The 22,986-nt window shown below is 34.1% G+C and overlaps 1 protein-coding gene across 2 annotated transcripts in view; it reads right to left on the bottom strand.

The window, feature by feature from the left end:
• Nucleotides 1–1,707: 1,707 nt before the first annotated feature.
• The window catches only part of LOC145680223 (sorting nexin-29-like), an 84,571-nt gene continuing 63,292 nt past the window's right edge, over nt 1,708–22,986 (bottom strand). Inside the window, exons 14-15 of one of the 2 annotated variants that reach the window (XM_081750541.1) lie at nt 21,040–21,184; nt 1,708–1,965 (exon numbers count right to left, since the gene is read on the bottom strand). In XM_081750541.1, the coding sequence (XP_081606667.1) occupies nt 21,058–21,184 (127 nt within the window). In that variant the 3' untranslated portion in view covers nt 1,708–1,965; nt 21,040–21,057. Of the gene's footprint in view, nt 1,966–3,043; nt 21,185–22,986 lie in introns of those variants that run through there. The other variant, XM_081750540.1, reaches the window with a different exon arrangement.

Here is a 22,986-nt window from a genome sequence, read left to right as displayed (position 1 = left end):
CCGGGCTTCCCGTGATGAAGGTATGTAGGTTAACCACATGACTAGGAGCCTGTTACCTTGAATTGTTTGTATCAACGCCGTATGTTGGTTACATGTGCTGGTGGTTTCTTATACTGGCGTCTGAAAACTGCCTTTCACCTGTAGTCACTGATTTGTGTTTGGCCTAGTCACAACACACACGTGTCTTTTTCCTGCACGATTATCATCGTTCTTGTTCACGAACACTACTCGTACTAAACTACACTAAACGCCACGAGTACAGCGCGAAGTTAGTTTATTTCATATATACTAACGGCCTTGCCTTCTTGAATGGGCTTAGTGACCAAAAGGCTGAAGAAAATATTTCTCAGTAGAAAGCACAGTGCGAAATTAGACCTTGCCTTGTTGAATGGGCTTAGTGACCAAAAGGCTGAAGAAAATATTTTCTCAGTAGAAAGCACGGTGCGAAATTAGACCTTGCCTTGTTGAATGGGCTTAATGACCAAAAGGCTGAAGAAAATATTTTCTCAGTAGAAAGCACAGTGCGAAATTAGACCTTGCCTTCTTGAATGGGCTTAGTGACCAAAAGGCTGAAGAAAATATTTTCTCAGAAGAAAGCACAGTGCGAAATTAGACCTTGCCTTGTTGAATGGGCTTTGACCAAAAGGCTGCGAAATCAGACCTTGCCTCGTTGAATGGGCTTGGTGACCAAATGGTCAAAGAAAATATTTTCACAGTAAACAGTAGGGTGCGAAATCATAGCAGTCGAAGTTGGGTAAAACAGGAGTGTAACTCTTCCACATAAAGACTTCACATATTTAGATTCATAATTAATTGAACTATGTACGATTAGGGATACAGCTACGACTAGTTCAGCAATTAATTACATATGAAATACATGTTAATTACTATAATTACTTGAATTCTAAACTTCTGGCAATAATCTTACTTAATTCAATCGCCAGGAAGTTAAGGAGGGGATATTTCTCCCATTCCATTAGGCTTTCTCACCCTAGTTATATGTCAAATCTTAATTCAGATATTTCACGATGGCCAGCTTCATTATAGGAGTTTAAAAAATAAAAAAAATCATACTTGTTTCTTCATTTTTACCGCGGGCCAGGTGAAAATACTTGCGGGCTGCTACTTGGCCATTCACCTCTGCTGTAGAGAATCCCAGCTAGAAGTAGTCTCCAAAGATTCGTTTATCTTTTTAATATTTTATCATCTTCATCTAAGTTTTAATAGACAAGCATATTAACATTTAAATATGAAAAAATCTAAAGGATCTATTCCTCTTCCCCCCCCCCCCCGTAAGATTCATATCTTTGAGGGCTCTTCGGAAAGTAACCTCCGATTGGTTGGAAAAAAAGAAGCACCAAAGTAAATAAAAAAAAATAATTTATTATATCCATCTGAAAACCACTTATTTGCTTTATTTTTCAACATAGTTTCAATAAACATTCAAACACTTATTATATCTGTGCACCAGCTTAGAAATTCCATCAGCATAAAAGTCTCCTGCCTGTATCTTGAGCCAGCCTGTGAACACTGTCCTGAAAATTTGTGGAAATTCATAGAAAAGCTCCGAGATTGTGAAACGTCGATTTTCACGAACTTTTCCATCAATTTTCAGAACGATTTCATCAATGACCATTGGTGGCCTGCCACTCCTTTCTTCGTCAAGAATGTTTGTTAGTTCACTTTTAAATAAACAAACAACTCAAAAAAAAAAAAAAAAAAAAAAAAAAACCAGCACCTTGCACTTGGCGGGGTTTTCTATTACAGCACACATTTTGAGATGCTACAAAAGTAGAACTAGTGATCTGACAACCTTTATTCTACCACGATTGGATGCAGACTGACCTACCGCGCACGTCTGTGCAAAGATGGTAGCACTGTCCCCAGTATTTCACATACAGTGACTAATCGGAGGCTACTTTCCGAACGCGCCTGGTACAATGGAAGGGTATTTACGTATAGTTTCTGAAAAAAAAAAATAAAAAATAGCAACTTGTGTCTATATACAGTTTATTTACACCAACAATTTGTAAAATGGTCCGGCCGTATAAAATTGAGAGCAATTTTTTTAAGCTTTCAATAGTCTTAAAGCTGTTCAACACAATAATATAATAAACAGGAATGTGATGACATATATTTTCCCCATACATTTTTTTCATTCTCATATGCAGAAAAAACAACACTATTATACAACTTTCAAAATAACAATAAAAGAACACAAGTAATAAGATAAAATTCCCTGCAAATAATAATAATAATAATTAATAGTTTACAAACAAGAGTTCGTTTTATGAGAGAAAAAAAATTCGCACACATATACTTGTATACATTGTGTATACTCTTACAACGTATGTCCAATATGATGCAAGCAGCTATGTATTTCTATATATTATGCACATTTTATATTATATTTGTACGCTTGAAGAAAACAAAAGCTATAATACATTATATATATACTACATACAAATGCTTACGTATGCATAATTTATCTATTACTTTGGAAGGAATGACTTAAGTACATGTACTGGCTGTTTCAGTTATTTTCTTAATTATTATTATTATTTAGTGTACAATGAAACGATCATGTTTCAGATTGACTTCTTTGAGGTACCGAAGTACCACTTACTTGCACAAGATATCTGGAAATCAATTTGACTGTTCATCAGAGTTCCTCAATGATATTTCTTTCATTCACAGTCCTCTGTACCACTTAAATCGGTTTCTACTCAAAGCTTATCACGAGAAACAATTTTACTGTTGGATAATACCACTTCAAGTCGTTCTTTAATAAAGGCTTTTCATAATGACTCCTGAATTTTTATGATGATGATTCAGACAGATGTGACCTTCGTCCGTATCTGATGATATGCACTTTGTATACTACCTGCAAGTTTTAGTAACAATTTTGTGCCCTGACTGATTAACACGCTTGACTTTGATCCACGTGATCGCGTTATGAGTACAGAAGTTCCGATATTCACTGAGTATTCAGATATTTCTAATAATAATTTTTCTGACATCAGGGCTGATAAAGGCAACGACATATTGCCGAAACTGTAAAACAGATTAGTAATAATACGGGTTTCTTTTGCTGTGTGCCGAAACTGTAACATAGATTAATAATAATAAGTGTTTCTTTTGTTGATTGCCGGAACTGTAAAACAGATTAGTAATAATACGGGTTTCTTTTGCTGTGTGCCGAAACTGTAACATAGATTAATAATAATAAGTGTTTCTTTTGTTGATTGCCGAAACTGTAACACAGATTAGTAATAATAAGGGTTTCTTTTGCTGTGTGCCGAAACTGTAACATAGATTAGTAATAATAAGTGTTTCTTTTGTTGAGTGCCGGAACTGTAAAACAGATTAGTAATAATACGGGTTTCTTTTGCTGTGTGCCGAAACTGTAACATAGATTAATAATAATAAGTGTTTCTTTTGTTGATTGCCGAAACTGTAACACAGATTAGTAATAATAAGGGTTTCTTTTGCTGTGTGCCGAAACTGTAACATAGATTAGTAATAATAAGTGTTTCTTTTGTTTAGTGCTGAAACTGTAACACGGATTAGTAAATGTTCCTTTGGTTCAGTACTGACACTGTAACACAATTTAGTAATAATAAAAGTTTGTTTTGCTCAGATTTTATTCTTAATTAAGTCATTTTTTGTTATTTTTGTTCAAGATAGTTTATGCCGACAGAAGTAACTCGAAACCTGACTACCAATAGAATGAACTTTATCAGGAGACGACTAGCTAACTGTATATTTTTAAGGCATTAATGTAAGTCTTTCGCTTACTTTACCGAATTCAACTGCCTAAATGGGTATTGGCAATTATAGTCCACTGTACAATCATGAATGAAAAAAAAAAAAATAATAATAAATAACAGTATTTCTGAAATACACATCACTGAATCTGGGATTACCTTAGTAACAGTGTATTGTGTCAATCTTATCTTTTTGCCCATATACTGTACATATCTATGAACAATATACTCTATATACATTTCGCCTTGTTTCTGTATATTTAACAAAACACTTAGTCATTCTTCCCTTGACTTTAATTATGTTATGAATTCATTATGTAACTAATATTTCAAGTAACTATTTGAACATTATATTTCATACTTAAAAAATAAACAGAAATAAATTTTAAAAAAAGACAAATCAATACTTTCTGTAAGAGTGTGTATTATCAATAAAACAGTAAATACAGAATTTGTGTACAATGCTTAGTCAAAGGGGAAAACTATATTAATTCAGTAACCTTGACTAAGGTTATGTACCAATTAGGTCAAAGTAATCTACGTATGTTTAGAGTCCATTACCTCTAATCTCCTGCAAGTTGTTCATTTAAAAACTGGAGGATGAAACCAAAACATCTTCATACGGTCTGTTCCAATAAAGTTTTAGAAGTCGCCTTCCAACAATGTTACGTGCCTTACGGAATTTACACTGCCATATACGGTTATTCAAAAGAACAACAGAAGCTTCGAAATGAATGTAAGTAGTTTTATTATACAGATGTGCTAGTATGTTATGAATATAAGGAGGGAGTAACTCGAAAAGGAACGAATAATAACTGTCCACGCTTGGATAAATTGCGCTTTTTATATTAATTTGAGGGTACTGAGTCCAATGACACAATTTGAAACTTCTCTGTCCATGAGGTCACCAGAGAAATGACCTCAAAGTTGGGACCTTTGAAGTACTACTTATGCCAATAGTAGAAGTCTCTACACTTAGATAAATTTCTATTTGGGCTTTTACAGTAATTTAAAAATCTTGAACCTAATGATATTTTTCCACATATTCATCCAAGGAATCACGAAAAACCTTACCTCAAAATTGGGATTTTTATATTTATTTATATCGCAAATTTGAGATGTTATTTCCTGACCCCATTGACGCATTAAGTTTCATTCGATTCAGCGTTCTCAAATTAGTATAAGAATGCAATTAGGAATTTATTGGAGGATGGACGCTTTTTATTAGTGGTGTAATGTGATCGTTAGTTATTTCACTGACCAGCTACAACTGCAGTACTTGTCAGAGACTAATTTTCCCACAATGGTTGCTACCTTCATTGAAAAAAGCCATGTGTGTTAATGAATTCGGTAGGTATATAGTACTACAAACTAAACCAACTTTTCTCATTAGCAGTAAAACTGTCAAAAGGGCGTGCTACGGGCGGATTGTTCAGTGAATCAAGTGTTGCCACCATTATAGGGTTAGCCGTTTTACCTGTTCTTCCCTTGAATAATGTCACCCGTCGATCCTCACCTTCGAGGAAACAAGGTTTTTCAGGGGCGTATCCACGCAGCTGTAGTGCATATCGATGCATACACGTTCAAGCTAGTCTGGGGAGTATTGAAATGCTACTGAAATGAATTTGCAGGAAGCACTTTCAAACCTGAACGACCTACTGTAAAAAACGCAAAAGGAAGATAGATAAGAAGAAAACCAAAGAGAAAAGTGCAAAAGAGCAGGACAGAAAAAGACAAACATATGGCTAGAGGAAGAGAAAATCGAAGACGTTAAGACGTTCCCCTATTTAGGAAGTCTAATATCCTTGGACGGAAGAAGTGAAAAACACATAAGTTCAAGAATAACGCACGCTAAACAAGCATTCAATAGGAAAAGAGGACTACTGACATCAAGAAATGTGTCCCTGGACGTTCGTAAACGATTTATGAAGACACTGGTATGGAGCGTGGGGCTGTACGGATCAGAGACGTAGACATTGAGAAAACCTGAAATATCCAAGCTGGAAGCATTTGAAATGTGGTGTTGGCGTAGAATGTTGCGCATTATTATGGACCGAAAGGAAAAGGAATGAAGACGTACTAAAGGAAATTAATGAAAGACGACAGATCATGAAGATAATATGAAAAAGAAGAAACAGTATGCTTGGCCATCTTATTCGACACTCCAAATGGATCACCGTGATGATAGAGGGAAAGGCAAAAGGAAAACCAGGAAGAGGAAGACGAAGGATGGAACATCTAGATGCAGTTACGAAGAAAAGAGCTTTTCAAAGTATAAAACAGTTCTTCCAAGGAAGAGAAAAGTTTTAAAATTTCCATGTTGCTCACCAACCTATGGTTGACGAGAGAAAGAAGGCTCTCACGAGGCGTAGAACACTTGTGAACGTAAATGTATCACACAAAATTTCAAAATGTGTTCTTTATTCAATATCAAGTAGCTATGTGTTCTCTTGAACACAATTTGAAAAATTCTAATTATGATTGTGTTAATTCTTCTATGTACACACCCTCGAATAAATTTTAATTTTAGGTTAATCCTCATATATATAATATATTGAATAACCGCTAATGTTTCCTGTCATAACATAGGCATTTGTCTCCATAATACATGATTGAATTGTTTTATATGTCTACACTGCACACCTGGTTAGTTTCTTACACAATTCTACAATTACTCTCTGAAGAACTATCTTTTAAAATTTCTTTTGTCTTGATAATGACTTCCGTTTCTTCAATCCAAGGAAGATTAAGGGACCCAACATTTCCTCAATCTACAGAATTGTATTTTACTTTTTCAACATTGGTAAGTCAAAATTATTGAATTAATGTTTCTTCACATTGAAAAAAATTAATGTCCCACGATTTTACCGGCTTGACTAAAGGAGACGGTGATGATGAGAAATGAATGCAATGGTGGAATGAATGAAGTGGGAGGAAACGGGATGTTTGCCCATACAAAGCCCATTTAGCGCGAGCTGGGATCGAATCAGGGACCCCACGCACCAGAAGCGAACGCTCTACCACTGAGCTACCGTGTCCCCACGTTTCTTCACATTTTACCTATGGAATATACTAAATATAGGGATTTGCTGTTTTATCAGTAATGCGTATATAATATTTACAAACTATTATTAATAACAAAAGATAAATATACATTGGCACCATTAAACACTGTACTCTGCATTTAACACATCAGATACAGTAAAACCTGTGAACATAGCCACTTCCCTAACTTGACAATATGGCCTTGTATCTGTGGATATATATATATATATATATATATATATATATATATATATATATATATATATATATATATATCTCAAGCGGCCATCTGCGTAAGTTGGATTTTTCTGTAACACCTAAGTGACCAACTTACACTGGCTTTTTCTCAAAGCGTCATACCCAAATGTATAAACAAAATTACCCTGTACATGCTGTGTGTGAAAATAATTAATAGTGCATTACAATTATTATAATGCATGTAACATTATAGTTTAAATACAAAATATGTACACTCGTACAAAATAAATATGTTTATTTATAACAAAGTATAATAAAGTAAACAATTATATGATATCTGAAACAACTAACTAACAACAAAATTCCTATGTTTTACTAACAAAGAATTTAAAACAATATCGTACTAGTTTCGTGTATATACATACAGGAAAATGTGAAAATATGTGAGTGTGTTACTTGTATATTATATATATATATGAATCATTGAAGATGTGTGTGTGTGAAAAAAAAATTAAAAGTTACATTTGCGATTGTACTGTAACACAAAAATTACTTTAATTACTTACAAGTAAAAAAAAAATATATTTTTGTGTCTCAATGGATTTTTTCTTTGGCATTTCTCCATGACATTCGGCTGACTTGAGTCCAAAAACAGTCAAAGTTTCATCCGGTAAATGTGTTTCACTACATATTAAGATACTCATAAGGGTGTGGTGTACGATTACGTCCAAAATAATACACATCTCTCTTTCATCTTTCAAAACCTCTTCCAAATATTTGTCCGTAGAAAAATTTTACACAGATCGAACAATACTTATATTTGTGCTTCGTAGAGACCGGATCTTAGGCAAAATACCTATTCTTTAATGTTAAAGATATGATCAAAAATAACGTTTTCAAGTTTATATGGAGGTTATAGTTTCAATTTAAGCCAATTTTATTTTTCTTATTTCGCCTTTTCCTGCCTAAATAATTGCTTTAGTGCCTAATTCTTCTTCAAAAGAAGACTTCATTGGGAAAAATATATAATTTTATATTTTAAGAGAGGATTCTGCCTCTTCCAAGAAGGTTAAGATCACGCTTCATCCTGCTACAATAAAAGAATGTTGTCGAAAACAATTACACAGTACAACCCAAATTTTCTCCTCCCACTTCCTCTTGTTTGCAACGGTGTTGAACGGTGATGCTCAAAAGAATTAACGGTCTTTAAGTCTTCATTTCACCATAGTGTTTGTCTTGTGATCGGCCGTGTAGTTTCTGATACCGTATATGCGTGGTTATGTGAGTAAAATAATTTTTTTCCAAGATGCCTAAGGAAGTCATATCTTTGAGTAGTAAATTGAATAATTACGTGAAGATCTTTGATTGTGATGTATTTAGAACTGACTGTTATTGCAAGTTATGTGAAAAGACAGTAAATTCTGCGAAAAAAAAAAAATCAAGTTACACAATACTTAGAAACTGCCAAACATAAATCTGCGTCAAATGGAACACAAAAATTAGGAAACCCTTCACTGAATACCTCGTACGCTACTACGGGCCTTAGTTTTCTGCAGATTTGTCTAAAGCATTCATAGAAGCTGGTATACCTCTGTGGAAATCATAAAATGACCTCTTGCAGCGTTTTTCTTGTTAAAGTACACAGGTGAACATGTAGTCAACACTGCGCAAAAATTACGTAGACTGTTATTGAAAGAATTAAGAGAAGTGAATGAAGAAAGTGGGTTTCGCTTGTCAAAACGACTGATGACGTGGGACAGTTCCTTGCTAATGTTGTATACGGTACAATCGAACACGATCAACAGTCCAAAATATTTCTTTTAGCATGTGAGGAACTGCCAAAAACAAATAGTACAGCAATTGCTCAGTTGTTCACTTCGTCTATAAAAGAAGATATTAACAAACAGGTAGGTATATTTCTACATGCTTTGAACATCATCTGACTTGAATTTAATTTTTTAATTGTATTGAGTATGTATTTTCATTATTTCGAGTTACATTTTAGTCCTTTTTTTTTTTTTTTTTTTTAACTAAGTGTCTATTTGCCTGTTTATTTTCACATCCGGTCTCTAGTGCTTCGCTATGGAAATTTAGCTTTGTGTACAATGTCAGGGAGTACGCTGTAATTTTAAAATTAAACGTTTCGTGGAATAACTACTGATCTAAACTTAAAATTATGTTTGATTGTTACACAGATTTGGTTCGTCAAGTCCTAAGGCCGGACTCAAGACATGGGGTAAGTCGCCCTGCGCTTTTCTGTTTATGTGAGTGCAGAGAAGGCAGAGAAGGAACCGGGTCAAGAGGAGCAGTAATTGTATTAACAATCAAATGTCTCCCTGACGCCGAACCACACGCATGTATTACTGGCATGAACCTGGCTTTGATTTACCCAAATCACAGAGTGCTTTAATACCAATAGGCATCAGTTAGGTTACATAAGCTGCCTTGAACAAATACAAACATTATTAAACTTAAAGTAAAAATGTATTAATTAAAAGAAAGGAAATGCATCTTCCCCAGAGTGATGGGGGAACTCATAGAGATTAGACGTCTTGACCACTATTGGGCATGCGCGTAAAAAACCCTCTAAGGCTCGTGCAAGCTCGTTACATCAGCTCTAGAGCTGCGTCAGAAAGTGAAAGAAATGCGTGGGACGACCTCAGTATATAAGCGACGAACGTCCCTGAGCTCGGGTCTTTCTACGTTATCCAACAGTGTGTTCAGTGGGAATTCGTGTCGCCTGCTATTACAAAGCTTAAGGTATGTAACTTTTTTTTTTTTTTTTTACTTCGATTGGCAAGAATGATCGGAGCACTTAGGAGTTTGATCACATGAGGGATTCAGCCGTAATATCGATATGGAAGTAGATACTCTAATCGGAATAGCCATTTTTTTCTCCCCCAATGCAAGTTATTGGTCCAAAAATTTTAAAGTTATTACATTTTCTTAAGTATAAGATAACTTCGCGTTTTTCTAGCAGCACAGTCTGAAGAAGGGTTGTACCTGTACAAGCCCAAAGTTAAGTTGTAAAATCCTAAATTCGTATGATTTGTAATGGATCACTGTGTATCTCCTTTGTTATTTTTGTTTTACTTCATTTTTTAAAATAAAACTAAAAATGAAAATGACTTCTTTAATTTAGCAATGCAATCCCTCTGTATTTTAACTCAACATGCAGTCGTCATATATTACCTGGTATTCAATCAGCGGTACATGCTCTTTCTCTGAGATACAACGTTCCCCTATTATTAAAACTATTGGTGTTATATCTCATCATCTTCAAACCAATAAAGCTAAAGACGTACTTAGTACCGAGACTTAAATGAAGTTAAACCATTAGTACCAGCTTTGACATACTGGGTAAAGGAGCAAAGCAATAGTCACAAAAACACGAAACCACAAACACACGTTTACACACACATGTGTAAAGTATATATATATATATTCATTCTAATATTTTATATGAATGCTGTGCAGTTTTCCCCCTACAATGAGATCTCATTTAAATTAAGAACTTTTTTCTAAGCTTTCTTTAGAATCTCCAGTCTAACAAATTTCTCTCAGAATTCTTATCTACAACTTTTAATATTACTTTTTTAAAAAAATACTTTCTTTCCTTACGATTACCTATTCCAAATTACACTCTACTTTGCTAGTTATCCAACAAGAAGAATCATCACTCCTCCTTTTAGTGTTCTGTAACTTTCTGTCTTTAGTAGAAATTACGCGATATGAATTATGTTCAGATTTCTAATACATTTTTAGCGTGTAGAAATATACCTAACGTAAGAATGTCAGCGTATTTCTATTTTTCTTTTTTCTAATTTAGCCATTTAGCTGTTGAAGCTTTCAAAATTATTTTTTTAGCGATTGCCTAAGAACTAAGAACAATAATTCTGCCAAATTTTATATCAATAAGTGAAGAGATTTCGAAGACAACCGTTCGCCAGCCAGCCACAGAGATGGAAGTTTGTTTTCATTTACATAGACCTATAGATGAAACAGTAACTGAATATTGATCTACCGGTCTTCAACTGAGCCAAATATGGCTTTTCCTCATTGGAAGAAAACTTATACAGAACACCAATCAAAGCCTTGCTAACCAACTCAGCCAACCATCCAATCACAATTGAGGCCACAGACTGACCATGATTGGACGTCGCCATTAACCAATCACACTCCGCCCCCCCCCCTCCCTTTTACCAGCATCTGTATAACAAAGGCTTTTGTTTCTGGTCTCTCAATACTTACCCTGAAGACGAGAACAATACTGTCAGTCCTCGAAACGTTGGACGACGTGGAATTCACTTGGCTGATTGCCCGAGAACTATATAGATCTATCGATGTTCTTCGTCTTTTAGAGGACCTGCTTTTTTTTTCGTATAGGAACGACAACATTTAAATAGAGAATGTGTATTTATTTTTAGTAATATTTTCAATAGCATGGTGACAACGACTGGTGAGGAAAGTTACATTGATGAAAATTTAAATTTTATTGTTACGAACTAAAGGAAGAAGGATTCATACAGCTTCAGAAAGCTGCACACATGAATTGTCTTCTTTCCTTAGCTTGTGAGAAAAAAAAAAAAAAAAATCTCGATGTGATTCCCCTGGAGAGTCGCCACTGAAATAACAACGAAAGTGGCGGCTATTGTTTCACTACAAGCAAACCCACAGAAAGAGCTGATTTTGCCAATGCTCAAAACTAACCTTCTCAAAGCGTTGTGGAAATCTATTTTCTTAAAAGAATTTCGCTGGGAATTTTCAGTTTTTTTCCTCATACACGAAGATCAATAGAAATTAAAAAAAAAAAAAAGTATTTTATGGTTTCCAACTGTTGTACTACCACGGTGATACAGTGGAAACTTATAAAAAAGCTGATGAGTCCGAATGCTGAGAATAATGCAAACCATGTGTATTTTGAATATAAGAAGACAATTACATTGAATACTTAATTCTTTGAATAAAGATCATTAAGAGAAACACACTTAATTTGCTTTATAAATCTAACAAAAGTTTCATTTTTTATAATTCGGAATCACGAAGAAAAACCAAAAAGTTACAAATATATTACTATTAAATGATAATTTCTCTGTACATTTGTACTTAAGAAAATAAACTTAATTTTATATGTCGACACAGAGAGTATTTACCATAATTTAGAATATAATTTAAATTAGACACAATATGACATATTCCAATACTTGTTCCCGTATTTTCATAAAAAACTGCGTACATATGTAAAACTATGGTGTAAGTATAAATATGTTAACAAAGTAAATTGTCTTCAGACTACACTTCTATCTACGCTACCACTGTTTAAAGAAAAAAAATTGAAAAAACTGGTTTGCTAGCTTTTGTATTTGGCATACTTAGATCAAGCATATACGAGGGTCGTCCAGAACGTAAAGTACGTTTTGACATGGTTAAATAAAAACAAAAGATATCAACACAAAACTTTATTTACAAAGCCACACGACCTTACTCTACTTTTCTATGTAATCGCCATAGTTGTCAAAACACATGTTCTAACGTGGGACCAGTTTTTCAATGTCGATGTTATACTCATCTACCATAAAAGAATTGAGCCAAGCTGTCACTGCTTGCTTCAGTTCCTCATCGTTTGCGAAGTGTTTTCCACCCAACAATTCCTTAAGCTTCGGGAATAAGTAAAAATCACTTGGTGCCAAGTCAGGGCTGTAAGCAGAATGACAAAAGATTTTTCACTTTAGACAATGAAATTCCTGCTATGTTCGTGTTGATGCATGAGTAGGGCATTTTCATGGAACAACACTTGTCTCTTTTGTTCTGGATGGCGCGTCGAAGTAGTTGGAGAGTTTCACAATAGGCGCCGCCATTTTGAATCACTGCAAAAACAAGTAGCGTGACTGCACAACATTAAGATTCGGCTCACACTGAAGTGAAGGAAGGATCTAACTGCCGCGTACGCGATCGCAGAGATGGGGGGTCAGCGCCGCGCAATCGCTCTTTACTTTCTGGATGGCCCTCGTACATATATATATAGAACACACATCACCCATATGAAAGTAAAGGTAATGATTTTGGAACAGACAAGAATAGACAATCAGATGATTTTCGAACGAACAAACGCAACGTTGGATAACTCAATGTACATATAAAATGGCAAAAGTTTTATAACGTACAGGAACATAAATTATCAGAAAAGACATATTATATTAGCCCCTCAAAAAGTAACTATTATAAAATAATACATTAACTAACAACTATACAAAAGTAAGCGACTTATCTGCTTTCTATCGTCACATGTTCAAAATTCGCAAACTTATTGACAGATAACCAACCTATATCTAGATAACGTCTACAATTCTGATTATCTACAGTATCGAGGACATTACTGAATTCTCAATACAATTTAATATAAAATGTACATTTATATACGATTCTTTGTACAAACGTCCATTTTTTCAAATAGCAGACTCATATAAAATATTTTAAAACTTTGATCTATGGCTGTCACAGACTCTGAATGACAGAATAACTAACTGTTCTAATAAACGACCAAATCTGTCTAGCATTTCATTCTACTTTCCAAGTGATCACTTAAATTTCCTTGAAAGTGACTATTTTCTATAATACGTTTCATTCCAAAATCACTGGGATTACATTTTTTCGAACAGAAACTAAAATTTAACAAGCTTTTTTTTTTTTTTTTTTTTTTTTTTTTTGTAATAGGAGCAGTCAGTAAACTCAGATATCAGTACACTAATTTTTTCTTTCTTATTTTGATAATAATAGTTCAGTAAAATAGTAGTTCTCGAATGGCCACCACGCGGATTCTTTGCTGCTGAAGAAGTATTTTATGAATGAAAATGGAAAGAGCAAATAGTCGTTAACTGAGAGTGCTCATCTTTAGTTTTCAATCAAAAGTGAAAAAATAAATGTATTTTAAAAAAGATACATTATGATGTCATGTGTAAAGGTAAGTTGCCATGCTACAAGAATCTTGTAGTTGTCATTAAAAAATCTTGCAACCCCGTCTTTCTATTTACTGTTTATACAACTTTCTGAAAGCAAGAAAGATATTCCCGCTTATGCAGCACTGCACTCTAGTGGACAAATAGTGAAGAATCTGTCCACTGTTCCGGAAGCGGCGAAACTCTTTTTTTAGTTTATGTCAGTGGGAGGGTGATAGCAGATAGCAAGCAAGACGAGCCAAGAAGTTGAACATGGTTTGACTTCTTGCAAAATGAAAAAAAAATTGATGCATGTCCCTGTCAAGATTATGTTTACATGGAGAAATATTGTAGGGTTGCAAGATTTTTTTAAAATGACAGCTACAAGATTCTTGCAGCAAGGCAACCTAGCTTAATTAGTTAGCTGTGCATAGCACAAGGGAAAAAGAAAACACGTAGGTCCTATGTAGAAGGGCAAAAGTGATGAAAAAAAGACTAGAAAATTTCGAAATGTACGTGTGGAGAAGAATGGAAAGAATTAGCTGGATCCAGTAGAAAATGAATGAGAGAATATTAAAAATGGTGGGGGAGAAAAGAACAATTTTAGACGTAATTGAGAAACGGAAGAGAAAGTGGTTGTGAAACTAGCTGAGAAGGAAATGTATCATGAGGGTCGTGGTAGAGGGTAAGGTGGCACACAAGAGAGGAAGGGAGTGAAGGAAGCTACAGTTGATAAACAGTATTCGAAGAAAAATCGTATGTGAAGAGGTTTAGTTGAAAATCGTGATTCATAGGAGTTTCTCAGTTGTGGCAAGTGACATATCAATAATAGGAGAATACCTATGATGATGATATGTTGACGAAGTCTGTCGGAATCAGTGGGTTTTCAGAACCACTCAACTAAACCTAGGTATTATCAAAGATAATTCAACTACTGTTTCTTGGAATCAACCCATTTTCAGAACCACACAAGTAAACCCAGCTTTATCAAAGCTAATTCAACTACTACTGTTCCTTGGAATCAAGTGACCTAGCTATTAGCAAAGATATTTCAACTACTGCTCATTGAAATCAGCAGACTTTCAGCACCATTCAATAATTCTAGCTATTGTCAAAGATAATTCACCTGCTGTTCCTATTACATACTACACAAAACGAAGACAATACTGAAATTATAAATATTTATACTATTCAAATATATATATATATAACCATATTTCCCATTACTTTGATGGAATTCTGTCTTTCTTTCTCACACTACCATAATAAATTATTAATTTCTACTAAACCTTTAAATACATAGATATGGCATCTCTGATCGTCAATAGATTAAAAAAATCAGACTGTATCGTCTCCGAATATATTTTGGTCAATATAATATCAAAATTCTTTCCCAATTGCATACAGCAAAGATTACTTACATGTTCAAGTAATCTCACAAATATGTGTTTACTGTGTATGACTTTCACGTTTGCTTTTGATTGAAGTAACATGTACTTAGTTACCAAACTCACAAAAAAGAACAATTAACATGTATGGTGCGTACATGGTTTCTTTCCTCGATAATCTTTCAAAGCAAACTTTGCGCCATTTTATTTTTTCTTTTTCTTTTTAATATTGAAACAAAAGACAAAATTAAAATTTGGAGAACACAGTGTCCCACAAAATTAGAAAGTACTATTTGTTCAGATGTTTAGAGGAGCGAAATGTATGTTAAACATTTGTAGAACTCTGATCGAGACTGCATTTCTCAGTTGCAAATAACAGGTTCAAAAGTTTGAAGTTCTGAGAACGGTAAAGTTTTCCAGATTTTAATTTTGACTTTGTTCTATATTTATTTTGGATTTTTAAACAATGAAAAAGAAAAGTTGCACCAATTTTATTGAAGTGCTTCTTAATGCAGTTATTTATTACTATTTGAAATAAATTATATGTGTCAGTTCTGCAAATGCCCCATGACACTTTGCGTCTTGTACTCTTGGCTAGTTTGTAAACGCTTTGCTTCTTTATCCACTAACGTTCTAAATTTAACCTTTGGATATTACTTTAGGTTTGATACACCAGATTGTCTACAAATACAAATTACTTATATCTCCTTGGATAATTTACAATTGTTTAACCTTTTCACTTCTGACATAGCACAATAAATCATACTTCTTTTTACGCCTGATAAATGACAGATGATGATGATGATGATGATGATTCAGAACTTATATTTTAGGTCATAGAATAAAGCTTTCCAGGCTTAGTATTTTTGACAAACGCGCAGTTGTGATGTAATGTCCAAAATTTTATTGCACACAAAAATGCGTAATTTTGGTGTAGGCATGTAAAACAAATATTTATTGCACAAAAACGTAAAATATTTTGAATTTGTTCATGTACAAGCATGTGTTCTGAATTTATGTTTATATGTGGTACAATACTTGGTAAATATATATACACAATACATGAAGTTTCAAGTCAGCAATTCGAAGTTTTTGTGTTGCACTATAAAGACTGGTACTTTTTACAAGAGCGCAGAAAGTGTGCACTCATGTCCAAAATTATTGTCGCATGTCTATAAATATATTGTTCTAGGAATATAATGTGATAACGAACTCGCCCGGTATTTCTTACAATGTTTGTATGTGTGTAATCGGCAAAGACATGTATGTGGCAAATTTCATGTCAAAAGAGCAGTAAATAAGAACAATAAAACGAAAATAAAATTTTCTTGTCCGTTTAACAAAATTTTATTTTAGTCATAATTTTCGTATTTATAACTCTTTTCCTATGAAATTTACCACAAATATACATTTCCTGATTCTACTCATGGTATCAGTATTAAAAGTGCTTTGCAAAATCATTATCAAATTATATTCTTACAAGAAGACAGTTATAGATATGCGACAATCATTTTGGACATGAGTGTACATGTAGTGTCAACGTAATGTACGAGATGAACCCATAAAGCTCTGATCGGGAATTGAATAATAAATAAAATTAAAAAAATAATAACTTCTACAAAAACAGTCAACTCCCTTAACAATGTTACCGTAGTATGATAAAGTGGGTACAAGCTTTGTCCAAGCATCCTATTAGTGCCTATTTAAACCGGTTTGATGCAGTTTGTATGTGGGTAAGCCTGCGACAAATGTATGTAGTGTATGAAGTCGTCGTACGGGACACATGCATCGAAACAGAATAACATTGTAATATAAAGTTTTGTTACAAATTGGATAAATCTTTCACCAATGTTGCAGATGGTAAGGACACTGTGTGGTAATGTAACCAAGAATCCAAATGTATCAATGGTAGAGCCGCTTCGAATATGGACGCAGAACTCTTGGGAATGATGCACGATGGGAATTCTTTTGAATGTCAAGGACTAAGGAAAATATGGAGAAATTTCGTGCACTGGTGAGATCTGATAGAATATAACCACGCAGCAGCTATTAATTATGCTTCAGTTTAAAAGAAAGTTTAGGTCACTTTTAACCAAAGACATGAAACATGAAGAAAGTGTGTACGTGGTTTGCAAAATGCATCCCATTTTTGACAGAACAGCAAAAAGCCAATAGGAAAAAGTACTGTGAGGATTTTTGGGTGGCTACTGCAGTGCGAGACGACAATTTGCTAAAGGGTATCGTGGCGGGCGATGAAGCCTAGCGTTCAACAGTTTCGTACGACCACTTCACACTGTTTGCACTTATTGTACGCTTACCCAGACACAAACTGCATCGAAGCAGTTGCAGTGTTGTCATTCTATGGTAACATTATTAACCCCTTTCTGCATGATTTTCTTTTAGCGAAAAAAAAAAAAAATCAGTACTGGAAATCCTCATATGGGACCTTGAAAAATGAATTAAAACTTGAATTTTAGATTTTTCACTTAATTCCGACCAGAAATAAGTATGTGCCGTATATGGCACACTATGCAGTAAGATAAACTTTCCTAGAAGTGTACAGGGAAAAGATCTTGCCATATATATCACTTCATGCTGTAATATCTATACCATATTAAAGGGCTACTATATCTATACTATACTCTTAGTTCTTTGAGAAAAGTGCGCACAATGTATCGCAAAAATTCACTGACAAAAATCCACTGCTTCACAAAAACCACATGTCAACGTTTAATCGCCTAATACAACTCACAAAGTACATGCCAGGTGACACCAAAATCTCTTATTCATAGACGTCAATATCTCACACAGCAGACGAAACAGTCATTTGGCGTCTTTGATAAATTACACAAAAGCTAAAGTGAAAAAAGGGGATGTGCCATATATGGCACGGCATACGGTAAGGGGTTAAGGGAGAGTTGACTGTTCTTGTAAAAGTTTGGTTACTTTACGAGAACTTTATAACTGCTATTATCCCGTTCTTCAAATATCCACGCTTGACTGCCATAATGGGCAATGGTCGTTTCCATTAAGATGATCGACCATATGTTGAATGGATAATTTTAAAACATGCTTTGTTGTTCGTTACCATCAAAACTCAACAAGTATCTAAGATCACTGGTTAGTGTCTCCTTGCTTTCCCGATTTTTATGATTATAATAAAGAGTTCTTTTTTCTTTAAAAAAATTAAAAAAAAAACATATTTTAGCCACTAAAAATCCTCTCTATTTTTTTTATACTACTCCTGGTAGAATATACTGATATGTAAGCATGTAATAAAGATTTAGAAAAGTTATATATCCCATCTTGTATCATATTATAACCACCACTGATACAGGACAATGTTCCTGAACGATGAATAGAAACAATTTGATGCGGAACACAGAAGTTGCACAGGAATAATCTGAGTGACAATCATGAATTACCTTAACAAAACGAAAGTAAAATATTGTATTGAAAATATGAGTTATAGTATGTTTCAAGCAGAATCTTAAAGTATCTGAATTCCACACAGCAAATAATGACGTGTTAAAACAACACAAAATCACTACCACTTTAGTGTAGTTCTGCCATCTGTTGTTCTTGTTCTAGTACATAAGAACAACAGATGGCAGAACCGCTTTTCACGTAACTGTTATGTCCTAGCATATAAGAACAAAAGATGGCGGAACTGCTTCTCATGTAACTGTTGTCAGACAATTCACAGGCTTACAAAACTGTTTTTGTGACCGATTACAGAAAGCATAATACGTTATTCGTTACTTGGTATAAATGTGAAATATACTGTGAAAAGCTTTGCTTATACAAGACAATACAAACCGATGCAAACTCTCATAGCCAATAAGTAGTTATTTCTGATATGCTCGGAAGGCGGTGTTCTGGGTGTCGATTTAACACATAAGTAACACATTAAAGTGGTAGTCATTTTGTGTTGTTTCAACACCATTTTTTTGCTGTGCAGATTACGATCATAAATTGAGTTCAGTCATTAGCTCCAGTAAGGTAATTAACACAGTGAACATCACACGAAAAAATAAAATTAAGAATTTCTATACATAGGTGCTTTTGTATATACGAAAAAAAAAAAAATCAAAAATTTAACAAAATAATTTACAACAGAAACATTTTCACTTTTCATAGAACAACATGGTATGGTGATCAATATACTGGTATAAAACTTCCAAGTCAAACCATACTGTCAAATTCATTGAACATGTTTCATAATATACATTCTCTTTATTATGCAAAGCAAAGTGCATAGAAAACTTATTCGAATATTATATTCAGTTTATAACTCATTAAATAACGAAATAAATAACTTATAGAACAAAAATGCAGTATCAATATCAAATTAACATATTATCAACCCAACGCTAAAATGCTAGAGGCAGTAACGCTATTACGAATTCCGAAAATAGCTCTCAGCACTATGCTGCTGAACATCATGACAGAAACAAGTAAGTATAACAAGACATTTTAACATACATATACTTATACAAGATGTTTCAAAACAACACCGACAACGTTTAGGAGATGATTCCTAACACCAAGGTAAGTAAAAAAAAAAAAAAAAAAAAAAAAAAACCTGTGTGCAGAAATCTGTCATTTCCGAGTTATAGGCTGCCGAAAACATGAAAAAAAAAAAAAAAAATGAACTTTAAACGTACGTAACACGGAAAACTATGCGACCTACCATAGTCGGGTCTAGACTTCACTTAGGTACTAGTATGTGTCCTATCCAAACATCTACGTTTCAGAATCCTGCGGTACTTCCGCAACGACTTATACAGAGGGAGTTTGGCTACAGGCATATAATTTGAAGTGACTTCCTCTATAAAAATTGTTGCGGATGTACCGCAGGATTATAAAACATGGATATTTGGATAGGGCACATACTAGTTTTTTTATAAGTTAAGTCTTGACCCCACTAGAGTAGGTCCCATAGAATTGGAGCTATGGATCTTTACAGTTAATTTTTTTCATGTTTTCGGTAGCCCATAACTCCGAAATGACGGATTTGTATATCCAGGTTGGTTTATACTTTTTGTTTTATCTTGGTGTGAGGAATCATCTTCCAAACGTTGTCGCTGTTGTTTTGAGACACCATGTATAATACAAATTTCCAAGAATTATCGTTTAGAATAGAACCCCAATGATTACATGACCATGGTTTTTAAATCCCTCTCTCGTATTACGAAGGTCAAACCAAAACTTGTTGTCAAAAATAGAAGTAAAAATACTCAGTACGTTCAACAAAATATGAAGATCTCTGCACCTTTAAATCTTTTTTGAGATTCATGTTTACATCTTATAAACAAGTGATGTATAAAGCATATAATTATATAGACATATATATTTATACATATATATAGTATTCCTTAAAACAGTCAATATATAATGTATATATTGCACCTGCTGAATATTTTACATAATATATGGAATTTTTGTGTACAGATACTGTATAATGACAACATGAGCAAGTGTTTGAGTTATACATAAGTGTTTCTTCTTTTTGATGCAAGAGAACTTTCCTACAGCCGTCTCTCAGAATCTTTGGTAAATAGTTAAGTTGATAAAGGAGGCAAGTACTACGACGACTTCAACAGAGCCGCTGAAAAAAAGCGAATCATCTTTTTTCTTCTTCTTTTTACGTACTTTAAGTATCACTTGATTCTTCAAAAAGTACTTATCATCTGGACAGCTTACCTGAAATGCGTTTTCTCTTCAGAGTCCCGTGTACTGAGGTGATCTTTCAACGCTACTTTCGTTTCGCGATGAACTGAGACGTGAAAATGGATTTTTAGATCGTGGTCTCTTTATCCGTGCACGGTCATCCGTATTAGTTACTTCTCTACAAAGATAAAATACACGAACGTAAAATAAATACAATGAACAAAGAATTTCTTTTAATTGAAATACATTAATATATATGATCCAATACCAAACTTACCTTGTAATACGTCCTACTATTTATTTACCAGAACGATCTTATTACGAGAGTTAACCAGGAAGTATCAGACATTTTGGCCTAGTGCGGCAGTAGGCGGGGCTAGAGTCGCCATCTTAGTGACAGGACGTTACCACATTCAGTACGCATCCAACTGTGGTGGCGTGAGGACTGTGGCGCTCTTACTGTGCTTTCTGTGACGTTTTACAATGTGTTCTGCAATAGAAAATCGCGCCTCTTGCGAGGTGCGTTCTGCGATTAGGTTTTTGTTGGCAAAGAAAAACACAAGCCAATTGAAATTCATCATCAAACAAGTGCCGGGGAAAACTTAGCGTGAAGGTGTTGTTTTTTCACGACAACGCACGTCCACACACGGCCAAGCATACTAGACAGCTCTTGGATAGTTTTGGGTGGGAGGCATTCGATCACCCATCATACAGCCCGGATTTGGCACTGGAGCGACTACTACCTTTTCCCAGCTTATGTCCCATTAAGACATGGCTCGCTATACTGACGCCGAACTGCACGCCGGTGTAAGCCAGTGGTTGATTTCGCAAACAGCAGATTTCCACCGCGACGGTATTGAAAAAACTTTTGTCACGGTATGATAAGTGCCTTAATTTGCATGGTGATTATGTGGGAAAATAGCTTAAAGTGTATACCTTTCAAATAAATATAATAAAATTTGATTTGTTCATTCTGCTACTTTTTTCATTTATTTATTTATTTCAAAACGTCTGTTACTTTCTCGATAGCCCTCGTACTTACATCAACTGGTTAATTTTTACCTTTCATTTCCTAGTGTAATTTAATACTAACTTCAAAACTTTACCGGTACCGTTCAGATGTAACTAATTGTGTTTTACCTTTTCTTTCATAAATTTCCTCTTTCAAAAATAAAATAAAATATGCTTGTTAAGTCAAATTAAACATGAATTAAAACGTGACCATATTCATTTCTCTTTACGTACTATTGTGTAATTATCAAGTATTTTTCTTACTATGTCTTTTATTTCCTACCCATTATTTCCGTAACTCTGATTATTATCTTCAAACAAAAAATCGAGGTTTCACCTGGTTACACTGTTGTTGTTACGCACAATTGCAAGTTAACTATCTTGTTGTCAGATTTGTCTTTGGTACACTACCAAGTTCTTCAATTTTTGTATAAGTTTTCCGTACTATTTAGCACTAATAATGGAAACAAGCTAATATATATTGATATTAACCATGAATCACCTAATATATTTTCGCATCCATTTATTGCAGTGTTGTCACATCCTACGCAAAACTATTTCCTCTTCATGAGCAGCAGAATACCCTCAATATGTTAATGAGTAATATTTTTATTTCCTGGACAATGTTAATTCTGTGCTTTATCATCTTGAATTATGTAAACCCATTGTTTATCTAACATGCCAATATCCTGGTTTAATTCTGGGTTTCTGGTTCTAATAACATATGGGTTCTGTTCCTTTTTCTCGTCAAATTCTCGTCCCTCGTCAAATGTAACGGACAAAAGTTACGGTAAAAATAAATGAATAAATAAATAAAAATAAAAGAAGAAGTACTAAGGTAAACATTTTATTTTGCTTTATTATTATACGAGTCGCCTTCAAGTTATAACACCTCCAATATTTTTTCTGAAGACTGGTAACAGGTATTAGAAACATGCTGTTTGTTTTAAAATACGCGAGTACTCGTTA

Source organism: Thermobia domestica, chromosome 3 (genome assembly GCF_964235325.1).
Source record: "Thermobia domestica chromosome 3, izTheDome1.hap1.1, whole genome shotgun sequence".
Taxonomy (NCBI): domain Eukaryota; kingdom Metazoa; phylum Arthropoda; class Insecta; order Zygentoma; family Lepismatidae; genus Thermobia; species Thermobia domestica.
This window is presented reverse-complemented; position numbering and strand designations above follow the sequence as displayed.